This window comes from Condylura cristata, unplaced genomic scaffold (genome assembly GCF_000260355.1).
Source record: "Condylura cristata isolate star-nosed mole 26May11 unplaced genomic scaffold, ConCri1.0 scaffold00014, whole genome shotgun sequence".
NCBI lineage: Eukaryota > Metazoa > Chordata > Mammalia > Eulipotyphla > Talpidae > Condylura > Condylura cristata.
The window spans coordinates 51,941,358-51,953,247 of record NW_004567115.1 but is presented as its reverse complement, the minus strand read 5'-3'; the positions used below and the strand labels follow the sequence as shown (position 1 = coordinate 51,953,247).

Below are 11,890 nucleotides of genomic sequence, written 5' to 3'. Positions count from 1 at the left end.
CTTGGAGCGGCGCTGCGGCGGCGCCGGGAGGTCTCCCAGTGGAGCCCGGCAGCGCCAGGCCTCCTGCCGAGCTGTGCCCTGGGCCAGCCATGCGGAGCCAGGTGGGTGCCCCAAGGAAGGCAAAGTGCTCGCTGTAAGGGAATCCTCGTCTTGTTTATCTGAGGCTGAAGGGGGCAGTGGCCCGGGAGACGGCATCCTCCGGACAGGGAGACTTCCGGAAAACAAGTGGGGCTCCGTTCTCCACGTGTGAATACAGGTGATGAACGTCACCGAAACCCTGACCAGCCGACTGGAAGAGGGTCGCTGGAAAGACCACGTCGTGGCCCAGCAGGCTGGGCCTGCGCACAGCTGCGGTGACTGTCCTCGTGGCCACCTGCTCCTTCTGCCAGGCGCCGGTGGCTCCGCCCTCCGTCAGAACTGCTGCAGCCAGGCCCCCGCTGGCCTGCTCCCCGCCCCCCGCTTCCCGAGGCTTCCCTGTGCATCTCCTTACGGTTTTGACATTTATGTCCAGTCTTTGGATTGGTGCTATGTTAACATTTCTTAACTTACTATTTTGTTTGGCTTATTTTTGCCATCTTAAGTCGTACTTTTGTTGTTTACTTCATCCTCCCTTGCCTTCGTTTAGAAGGAAAAATTTCTGCCTACAGGTTTGAAAACACGTTTCAGTTTTGTTGTTTGTTCTGGGTTGTTTCTTCGTTTATTGTCCTGTAACTGTCTTAAGCAAACAGTATCTGTCTCTTTCCCCCACACCTTCCTGTGTGTCGCCCATCTTTTCTCCTCCCTCCCCTACCTCCCCCTGCCCCCACTGCCCGGCCCGGAACAGCCGCACCGGGTTTCTCAGAACCCACGTGCCGCGTTGAGTGTGTTGCTCATCGGGACGGCAGTGAGCGTGACCGGGGCTCCTTTTCCTCAGCCCCCCCGTGTGTCTCGTAACCCCCCATGTTAAATCTTCCCGGCACACTTGAGAGTTCACCAGGGGGTCCTAAAATGACCACCCTTGTGAGGCCTTGATTCACTAAGAATATTTTTAATTTTTCCTCAAGCTTAAATGGCAGGTGAGATGGATACAAAATTAAAGGGAAAGAGCTGCGTGACTCGCAGCTCTGAAAGCTTTGCTTCCTCCCACCTGTGCCCTCATCGTGGGCGAGACGTGGCGGCGTGCGGACTGCCTGGCTCCGGGCGCTGCCCGCCCACCCCTCCGCGGGTGCCTCTCGTGTGCGTTGTTCTTGTCTGTCCTGAACTCTGAATCGTTTTCTTTTGCATATTTCCCCTCACGCGATTTCCAGATGGCCACACGTGCTCACTGTAACGGCCCCTTGTGTGCGCGCAGACGTCTGAAACGCCGCCCGTCACTGCCAGGGCCTTTCCCTCCTCCGCGCTGTGGGTGGCCCCGGAGCGCCCGCCTCTGCGCTTCCATGGTGCCCGCCGTCTTGTTCCTGCCCCAGGGCGCTGGTTTCCCCAGGAACTGATTTCAGTCCCTTTGTTTCTGGGCTGCCGGGTGCCCTGGCTGGCGTCCCTCGGGCGGTCCCAGGGAGCAGGCAGCTGTGAGTGCACGCCCTCCTCCTGCACCATTCTCTCACCCATTCTGTCCCCTTGCGCCCCCAGTCACACACCAGCCCTGGACAGGCTCCTCGGGGAGGAGGGAGCGGCGCCCATGGGCTTGCCGGCCAGCTGCCTCGGTTAAGTGCTGAGCATGGGTCTCTGTTCCTCAGCCCATGGACCAGGCGTCCCTCAAAAACAGCGACGTTCTCCTCCTCACGGGCCTCACCCAGACCCCCACTGCGAACCCCGATGGCATGGTGGGCGACTTCTGCAGCAACCTCGGTAGGTGCCTTCGACCCACCGGGCCGCACGTCCCCGCGGATTCCTGACAACTCACTTCTCGGGTGCTTTTTGCCCCTTCGAACTTGAGAGGACACCGATTCTTTTCTGCCCAGTTCTGTAACTTCTACTAGATTGCAAGCCATGAGTTGCGAGTCCACAGGCGATAACCTCCCAAATGTGGAGGGTTTCGGTGGGTCATAATTGGGGAGAGAAAAGGCCTGCGAAACACGCAAACAGGAAAGAGCCTGTTTGCTCCGCCTCGTTCAGCAACACCAGACGGGGCAAACCTGGCAGAGGCTCGCAGGGCCCAAAGGAGGGTGCGCGGCCCCGTCCTGAGCTCGCCGTGGGGGAGACGTCAGTGCCAGGGCTCCGCTTGCTGGGCCTGAGGCCTCTGATGCGCGTGACCAGGGGTGACGGCCTGCGGGGCGGATGACGGGACTGAGATGCAGGTTCCTTCCAATGTGCCGCTCTGCTTTTTTAAAACTGATGTTTGGGGGCTTGTTTTCCCTCCGGCCTCCCCTCTAGCGCTGACAGTGCGGAATGGAGGCAACGTGCTGGTTCCCTGCTACCCTTCTGGAGTGATCTATGACCTTCTGGAATGCCTGTATCAGTACATTGACTCGGCCGGCCTCGCCAACATCCCGTTCTACTTCATCTCCCCGGTGGCTAACAGTTCGCTGGAGTTTTCCCAGATATTTGCCGAGTGGTAGGTCTGCTCTGTGGGCGCGTGTGTGTCGGTACGCTCTAGCGGTGAACGTAATCACCTGCCTTTTCTCTCACCTCTGTGAAATTTTCATGTTGTTTTGCCATGACTGAGAGGGAAGACTGTTGGTGAAAGCCAGGGTTAAGAAGAGCAGTCGCCTCTGAGGGGAGGCGGGAAGGCCCCTGTGGGTTGGGGGCACTTCCCAAAGCGGCAGCAAAGCCCAGGCCCCCGGACTTGCTGCCCCTGCTGTCGCCAACTGGAGCGACACTCTGAAAGTCGGCTCCCGCCAAGCTGTGTGTCCAAGATTTGTATCAAATCTGACGTGAAAAGCTAGCTTTTTCTCTTCAGTAGCACGTATTTGACACATGCAGCCGTTGATCACATATAGGGTGGGTAGAGCTGGGCCACTGTGGAGTCAGGGAGCCATGTCAGGGTCATCCACGGGCGTCAAGCACCCCTGCCTCGGCCGGTGCGTTGGTCCTGGCAGCGTGTGGCAGCTGCCGGATTCAGCCTCCCACGTCGCTGCCAGAGATGAGCTGGTTGTCACCCTGAGGCGACACACGCGGGTCCCTAAAACATGGCCTCGCGGTCACGGTGCCGAGCAGGACAGTGCCGGCAGCCGGACTGCATTGCTCGGAGCCGCTTCGGCACACAGGGCGTGGCCGGCGGCTCCCGGGACCTGAGGTGAGCCCTGAGGTGAGCCCTGAGGTGAGCGAGGAGGAGGTGTGCCCAGAGCCGCGCCGCCACGGCCCACACCTGCTCCCCCCTCCCCACGCTGCTCCTGTCGCAATCCTCGAAGCCGCCTAGGGGCTGGCGGCAAGAGGTGACACTCCGCTGGCCTTGGGCTTGACCCTGCCGGGCTCTCCACCGTGAGCGGTCGAGCCGGCGCCGCGGCAGTAGCGGCGCCCTGGGCCAGCCGACCTCGCCGCCTGTTTCCTTCCTCAGGCTTTGCCACAACAAGCAGAGCAAGGTGTACCTCCCCGAGCCGCCGTTCCCGCACGCCGAGGTAGGTGCTGCCGGCGGGCCGGGCGCGGGCGGGCGCCGTGCTGCCACAGGCCTTTTTCTCACGCGCAGCCTGGTCTGTGGCGGCGCTCGCGTGGCACGTGGCCGCAGACGCGTTTGGCGGACCGAGCAGGACCGAGCAGCCTTTCCGCGTGAAGCGGCAAGCGCTCCCCCGGCCCGCGTATGCCAAGCGGCTGCGCCTCCGTGTCCCTCAGTCCAGACTGCTGCCGGGTGCCCCCTGCACCAGGAGGGCGCCCCGCCTCAGCTTCTTCACCTCACTACGTGTGGCAGGAGACCGCGTGACGGCCCCGCTGGGCGGGCTGGCCGCTGCGGACACAGACTCCGAGGGCCTGGGTGTCGCCAGTCTCCCTGGCCCCCTCTGACACCCTTGGGAGCCAGGGCAGAGGCCACATCTGCCGGGCCTGTGGGCGAGGGAGCCCTGGGGCCCAGAGGGGTCAGCAGCCGGCTGGGTGGCTTTACTCAGACTCCGCGGGGCCTTCAGGATTAGTTTCATGGTTTAGTGCTAACTGGGGCGCCGGGAGCTGTTTAACAGGCACAGCAGTGTCCGGCGGCTGTTGCCACGGGGCAGCCGCCGCCGTCCTCCTCAGGAAGGGCTCCCGGAAGCGAAGGTCGTGCAGGAGGTTTCCCGGCGCCCTCCGTGCCCCTTACAGCTGAGCCGCTGGGCAGGGGAGCACGCCGGCCCGGGCGGCTGGTGCCCGGGACGCGGAGCCACGTTCTCTGCGCAGACGCCCTGGCGGGCTCCGGTCGGCAGGCGGGAGCGTCTGGCCGCAGCGCGGGGCAGGGTCGGCCTTGCGCCTCTGCAGACCGCCCCCAGGGGGACCCCACCGTCGCGGAGCCGGGTGCAGGGAGCGCTGTTCTGCGCCCTCAGCCCCGTGGCCGTGGCCACACTCGGTCCTGCAGACGCGCTCGCCCGTTGGAGTGCCCAGTAATGAGCTGGCCGGGTAGTTGTGAAAGGAGCTTGAGTTGGACTTGTAGGTACCGCCGAGGGCAGTGGGAGCAGGCGCGGTTTCTCGGGCGGTTTTGCCGGCCTGCTGATGACAGCGCTCTCTGAAGCAAAGACTCCCCAGGCCGTGAAGCTGGCATTGGGGGGGTGCGGGGAGGGCGTGAGGGCGCAGCTGCTCCCCCACATCCTCACAGCTGGGCGGCTCCGCTTGGACTTGGCTGAAGGCCGGTATTGCCCTCTGCCCACAGGGCAGCGGCACCTGGTGCGTCTCGGCGGGCCTGGTGGGAGAACAGCACCACGGTTGTGCTGGAAGGGAGATGCCTGGTGTCTGGGCACTCCAGGCAGTAAGGGACACAGGCGCCCGAGGGCAGGCCGTGGCCGGGGCCTAGGAAATCGGCTGTGAACATCGGGAAAGGTCCCCTCTGCTCACAAGGTCACATGCAGGTCAGCCGTTTCCATCTCTGGCTCCATCCACCCGGAGGCGGCCGTGCTTCCTTCTGGTCAGCTCGCCTCGCGGGCCGCCCGCGGGCAGCTCAGGCCTCCACTGTCTTCCAGCTCATCCAGACCAGCAAGCTGAAGCACTACCCCAGCATCCACGGGGGCTTCAGCAACGACTTCCGGCAGCCGTGCGTGGTGTTCACGGGGCACCCCTCGCTCCGGTTTGGGGACGTGGTCCACTTCATGGAGCTCTGGGGAAAGTCCAGTCTCAACACGGTCATTTTCACAGGCAAGTGGACGTGCCTTTCTGCACACCCCACCGCGCCACTGGGTGACCAGAGGCCCAGCGGTCACAGCCGTGGACTTTGCCCAGACAGGTTCCCCGTGCGAGCCCCGGGTCCACGCCAGCTGGAGTCCACCCTGGGGCTGTGCGGAGGCTCCTGGGGCGTCGGAGGCTTCTGGGGAGTCACGGCCTTGGGTGGCAACTTGGAGGCTGTCGGTCCTCGTCCTCCCCAAAGCGTTGTTTCATGTTTGCAGCCGCCCGCTGCCGGCCCAGTAGGTCGTTGCTGTGCTGCTTGCCAGGTGGCAGCTCTTTTTCTACCTGGCGTCCTCCCGCGGCAGAGCAGGTTCCGCTCCGCGTTCCTTGCCGGCCCCTCAGTGGGCACGGCCCCTCTGCCGGCCGCCGTTTCACACTGCTCCGCGCTCTCCCCAGAACCCGACTTCTCCTACCTGGAGGCCCTGGCTCCCTACCAGCCCTTGGCCATGAAGTGCATCTACTGCCCCATCGACACGCGGCTGAATTTCATCCAGGTGTCCAAGCTGCTGAAGGAGGTGCAGGTGAGGCGGCCCGCGGGCCCGTCCGCCCGTGTCCAGCTCATGTGTCGGTGCCCGCCGCCCTGCTGAGGCAGCACATGCCTGCCACCAGCCAGCAGTGGCGCCAGCCGATGACAGCGTGCCCAGGCTGAGGCCAGGCGGAGTGGGCCAGGGAGGAAACAGAAGCAGCACCGCGGCGGCTCCCCCAGGGACCGTGCAGAGCCGGCAGAGGATGGGCGCCGGTGCCCACCCTCACGCCGCCGCCCTCCGCAGCCCCTCCACGTGGTCTGCCCCGAGCAGTACACGCAGCCGCCCCCCGCCCAGTCCCACCGGATGGACCTGATGATCGACTGCCAGCCGCCCCCCATGTCCTACCGGCGGGCCGAGGTCCTCGCCCTACCCTTCAAGCGTCGCTACGAGAAGATTGAGATCACGCCAGAGGTGAGCTCTGCCCGCTGGCCCCGGGCGTCCACTGGTGAGCAAGCCAGGGAGGCTGTCAGGCTCCCCTCACAGCCGCCCGCCTCTAGACCGTCTGCCACTGAGCCGGGGGGCCACGGGGGCGCCCGTCCTGCCCTGTGGGGGCGCTGGCGGCCCTCCTCCCGCCACCCTCGCCACGCCTCTTGCCTCCGTCCGCTCTGAGGACGCACGCCGGGGGCCCCTAGAAACTCCCAGGGAGCACTGGCAGAGAATGAGCGAAAGGCCAGGGCACACCGCAGGCTCGAGGCGGTGACCACCCAGCCCAGCCCGGGCGCCCGCCGGGGCTCCGGGCTCAGCACCCAGACCTGCTGTTAAGACCCGGATCTCTGCTTTTGTCATTCTAGAAAGTTTGGAAAACAGAAAGGGAAAAGGTCAAAACCAAAACCCAGTCATGTCCCGGCACCGTCAGACTGTTTGCCCGTCACTCCCCGCGAGTGCCACCGTGGCGAGGCGGACCCTGCCTGGCCCCCTCACTTGGGGAGGGGCCGGCCCGGAGGCCGGAGAGCCGCCGCCCGCCTCCGGCTCTTCTCCACCACAGGGCGCACTGCAGCGCATTCGCTCCCGTTTTCTTCAGGAAACATTCCGAATTGGGGTGTCTGACCCAAGGCTGTGAACCCGTTAGCCTCTGGGTTGCACATTGTCGGGTGCAGGATGAGTTCAGAGCCCCGAGAGCCGGTCACTTGGGGCTGTTTTTCCCCTCAATTTCCGTCAAGTCTTCAGTTACCTGAGAACATGTTGCTCCTGGGTCTGCAGTGCTGCTTGCCAGCGGAGTAACTCAACGTGCAGTGAGATTTTGGCCTTTTGTGGAAGAAATCATTACCTTGAATTCAGGCCTTCGGTGTAGTCTCCTTCGTGGAGGGGAAGACCCCAGTGTTTGTTAGAATAACAAGTGGCTCCCAGTGGTGGTGGGGACGGGGACTCCTGGACAGAGCAGCACTACCACGTGAACTCGCGTGTCCGGGCTCCTTACCAGAGGCGCCTTTACCTGTGGCGCTGGAGCCCTGCGGCGGGCGGCTCAACACTGCTGCCGCTCCTCCCCCACGAGGCCGGCGCCCCAACACCCTCCACCCGCCGGCAGACACCGGCCAACCAGGCCCCCTGGGCCCAGGCTTCTCCTCTGCACTCTGGCGTGGGCCGCCCAGACGTCGCCCACCCCGGCAAATACATTGCAGTTTTTTCTGGGTTTCAGTGTGTGGGCTTTTCCCCGGGGACGATCGTCTGGTAAGAGACAGCACGTGACGGGGACGTGGGGGCAGTTCCCCCGCGGCCCTCACCTACGACTCATTTGCTGTCCGCGAGCTTGACGGGCCACGTGGCCCTGTGACTGCTTTCCACATGCAGGCAGGCGCCCATCCCCCGCCACGCTGGAGCTCGGGGCGTCCTGGGTTTTGTCTGGGGGGAGCGTGGCAAGGTGAGGGGCTCAGCCACACCTCAGGCTCCACCTCCCGCTCACCTGGCGCGGGCCTGACGGGAACCCCCCTTGCTTCAGCTCGCAGATTCCCTGGTGCCCATGGAGATCAAGCCCGGCATTTCCTTGGCAACCGTTTCAGCCGTGCTGCAGACTAAGGATAACAAGCACGTCCTGCAGGTACCCCGGAGCCAGGGGACCCCACCACCACACCCTGCTGGCGCGCCTGCTTTCCACCCAGCTCCCAGAGAGAGGACAGCACCCACGCGCCTCCCAGGGTGCGCGAGGGCAGGAGCGGCCTCGCCCTGTGCTGCTCACAGCTCCGCCATCAGCATCCTAATTCAGGGTGCCTCCACGAGCCCACAGGCACTGGGCCAGTCCTGGGGGGAGCTTGCAACAGGCAAAGGCAGCCGGGGACTTGGTTCCCAGCACACACCTCGCTTTCCAGAGGCCGCCTGGTGGCTAAGCAGGGTGGGTCTGGTCCCAACCCCAGGAAGACTCGGGGCTGTTGCTTCTGAGCCCCGAGTTACACGTGGGTGATGCCTGCGGGCCCTCACCGAGGTCCCTGGCACCGCCACGCACAGGCAGGGGGCACAGGCAGGGGGCTCAGCCGCGCCTGCGAGTCTGGTGGGGCCCAGCAGGAAGATGGCTCAGAGTGAGGGCTGGGGGCCAGCACATGGTCGGTGTTAGCTTGGCCTCAACCAAGTGCCTGTGGCCTCAGCCCTGGGCCTCTGAGCAGGGAGGACCCCACAGGCAGGGCCTGATGCAGCACCCCGGATTCCCACCCACAGCCCCCACCGAGGCCGGCCCAGCCCCCCAGCGGGAAGAAGCGGAAGCGGGCTGGCGACGACATCCCCGACTGCAAAGCCCTGAAGCCCTTGCTGAGCGGCTCCATCCCCGTGGGCCAGTTTGTGCAGACCCTGGAGAAGGTCAGCAGCCCCCTGCACCTGCCCCGCCTGCAAGGACCAGGTCGCCTGCCCCATCAGCTGCCCCGGGTCGTGTGAAGGGCGGAGGCGGGGCCATGAGAAGGGAGGGCATCACCCCCTGGCGCTCCTGCCCAGTACGGCCACCCCGGGCCAACAGAAGGCCTTTCTCCAGGGCTAGCAGGTGGGTCCCTGACAAAGGCGAGGCGGGGCTGCCCCCAGGGGCCTAGCTTTCCTGTCAGAGCCAGCGAGGCCTGCCACAGCAGCTGGCCACAGCAGCTGACCATAGGGGGTGGGGTGTCAGGTCAGGACCCCAGGAGGTGGGAGAAAGGTCAGCCCCGTCCTTCCCATCTCCTCAGCTGCCCATCAAAAATTTTAGGGTTTTGGCTTCAGGCACAGGACTTGAGAGCCAGAGTCACGGAAGAACTGGTTAGTCACCAGCTGCAGGTTTTAACTAGGTAACGGAGGAAAGGTGGTTTCCTGTAAACGACTTTTACCACCTTTGACCAAGCGGAAATCTCTCAGTGGCGGAATTCTTCCCACTCGCAAAGGCTTCCCTCTCTCGTCTTCTCCACTAGTCGCTGGTTTTCCCAGAGGGAGCCGCGGTGGCCCTGGGGACCCTGGCGCCAGCAGGCGAGGCGTCGCCCAGGCCTTGTCCGCTCCTCTGACAGAACTCACACTAGAAACAACGCGCCCCCCCCAGAAGAGCTTCGCTCCCTCCCCACCCGGCCCCCGCAGGCCGGGGGTGCTAGGCAGGGCCGCCTCGTCTGCCCTGAGCCAGGAAGGCAGGGCCGGGCCGTCACCCGTCAGGCAGGTCACCCCAACCCCCGTCCTGCCTCAGCCCTCCTCGGGCCCGGCATGGCCAGGGGCATCTTCACAGCACACGGACCGCGGTCGAGTTCTGCGGCTGGGCCACGTGCAGGGAACGGGCTGCAAAGCCAGACTGAGGCCGTGCGGTGCGGCCGAGGCTGGGAGGTGTCTCGCCGAGCTCGTGCGTGACTTCTGCCTTCCCGTCGCCTTTCCCCCCAGCACGGCTTCAGCGACATTAAGGTGGAAGACACGGCCAAGGGCCACATCGTCCTGCTCCAGGAGGCCGAGACGCTGATCCAGCTGGAGGAGGACTCCACCCACATCATCTGCGACCACGACGAGGTGCTCAGGGTGCGCCTGCGCGACCTTGTCCTCAAGTTCCTGCAGAAGTTCTAGCGCCTGGAGCCTCGTCCTGCCGCGCTCGCCGGCCCAGGCGCGCTCAGGTCCGGGCGTCAGGGCCTGGGGGCCCGCGGGGGGCAGGCCGGCACCCGGCCTCTGCTCCCAGCACCGCTGCAGGCAGGACAGACCCCTCCCAGGTCCACCCCGGCTGGGGACGGCCGGGGAGTCTCAGAAGCAGCTTCGAGAGAAACGGCGAGGGAGGTGAAAGTGGCTGGCCCGAGGGCCCGTGTCCCTGCGGATGCGGCTCCCGGAGGGCCTCGGCCTTGCTTGTGTTTACTGACGCTGCTGTGCCTGCAGACATCGCATTAGTAAAGTGAACTCGTCTGTTTTATACCGTGAGCCACTTGGTTAATAAAGCGTATTTTTATCGGTGTCTGTGTCCTGTGACCCTACAGCTCCCACACCGCCTTAGGAAGTGGCCCACGAACTTCAAAAGCTCCTCAGCAGTGCGAGAAGGGGTGAGTCTCGCCCGGAACTCGGCGCCTGCGAGACGCAGGTGCTTGCTTGCGCTGTGCGACGCGTGTGGCTGAGCCGCCGCCGCCAGCTGCTCGGACCGGGCGGCTCGCCTCACCTCGCGGTCGCAGCTCACCACCGCGGCGCCGGCTGCGGGCGAGAGGAAGCACCCAGAGTGCCGCCGGGCCGTTCCCGCAGGCGTTTCCCAGGTCCCAGCCGACCTGAGGCAGATCGGGGCGGCCGCCGGGCGACCGGGCCAGCGCCGTCCGGCCCCGGAGCCGCAGCTCAGGCCTCACGTGGTCCGCCGCTGTCCTGGAAAGGCAGGTGTCGGCCTCTCCGCTGCAGGGACGCGGCCACCGACCTGAGGGACGAAACCCCCGGACTGCAGGGAGAGGCCTCTCGGCCCAGCACCCCAGAACCTGACGTCCTGGGGCCTTGCCGTGGGCTGTCACTCTGAGAAGAGGCAGAAGCGCCCGCCGCAGCCTAGGAGGACGCGCGACCGGGGCCTGGCGGTCACCACCACGCTGTGGCCCGCGAGGGCAGCAAGGCCCCAGGCCACAGCTCCACCCCCCGGGGCGCCTCAGCGGCCGGTCTCCTGACGGAACGGTCCGGACCGCCGACACATTCAGCGCGGCCTCTCGACAGCCTGTGGAAATTCTCCATTTTTCCTGAAATTGGTACGGAACAGCCAAAGCACCCTGGGAACAACGCTGACGGCTTCGCCGTCCCCACTCCGGCGGCCGTCGCCACACTGCCGCGGTTACACAGGGGACTGGGCACAGACCCGCACGCGGCGGTCAGGAAAGGACAGTCTTCAGCACACGGACGTGGGGCCCCGGGCGGCCACACGCAACAAATGAAACGAGACCCACGTCTCACGCCGCACACGAGCTAACCCGAGTTGTGACGTGAACGTTAGCCCCGAAGGCGCAAACTGAGGGGAGGTGGGGAGGCCCCGACACTGGTCCGCGAGGTGTCAGAGTCGAGGCCAAGGCGGCGGCGACGGCAGGAATGCAAGACCCACCCGAACCACGACAGTTTCCGCACAGCAGCCCGGGCAAACCGAAACCACGTTTAAAGGCGAAGGCGCGGCACCAAAACCCTGGCGGAGGACAGCGGCCACGCCCGGCCACGCAGCCTTAGCCAGCGGAGGACTCCCGCAGGGTCTTCGGGTCCCGTGAACACGGCGTTAAGCACACGAGAAAGCACCTCACGGCCAGGCTCGAGCTCGAGCTGAGAGGACGCCCAGGGGCCCCAGGCGAGGCCGGGATGGCCGGCGCAGGCCGCTGGGCAGGGGGTGGAGACGCTGGCAGCTGCCCCGTGGCGGCAGGGTGTGAGCCGAGGCGGCGGCTGGGGACAGCGTGGCAGGTTACAGGACGCTGGATACAGGGGTCCTGTGACCCAGAGCAGGATGCGCAGCCTGAAGCCGGGGCAGACGGACACGTGTCCGTGCGGGTGAGCAGAGCAGGACGAGGGGTGTCTGCAGCAGCCGCGGCCCAGCCATAAAACCATAAAAGAAGTGGAATTCAGTGGAATTCAGGAGCGGTGAAGGAAGCCAGACCCGGACTGACTGACTGCTGGTGGGATCAGTGGGATCAGGCATCAGGAGAGAGACAGAGAAATTAAACACAGAGAGACATAGACATTTTCTGCTTGAGGAGGTAGAATTATCTATC

At 65.0% G+C, this 11,890-nt stretch overlaps 1 protein-coding gene across 2 annotated transcripts in view; it reads left to right on the top strand.

Moving 5' to 3' along the window:
* The window catches only part of INTS9 (integrator complex subunit 9), a 36,847-nt gene extending 26,619 nt beyond the window's left edge, over nt 1-10,228 (top strand). For both annotated transcript variants that reach the window (XM_012724891.1, XM_004682426.2), the window contains 9 exons: nt 1,713-1,824; nt 2,350-2,530; nt 3,473-3,533; nt 5,049-5,220; nt 5,644-5,768; nt 6,018-6,185; nt 7,711-7,809; nt 8,421-8,558; nt 9,582-10,228. In XM_012724891.1, the coding sequence (XP_012580345.1) occupies nt 1,713-1,824; nt 2,350-2,530; nt 3,473-3,533; nt 5,049-5,220; nt 5,644-5,768; nt 6,018-6,185; nt 7,711-7,809; nt 8,421-8,558; nt 9,582-9,758 (1,233 nt within the window). In that variant the 3' untranslated portion in view covers nt 9,759-10,228. The remainder of the gene's footprint in view (nt 1-1,712; nt 1,825-2,349; nt 2,531-3,472; nt 3,534-5,048; nt 5,221-5,643; nt 5,769-6,017; nt 6,186-7,710; nt 7,810-8,420; nt 8,559-9,581) is intronic.
* The last annotated feature ends 1,662 nt before the right edge of the window (nt 10,229-11,890 follow it).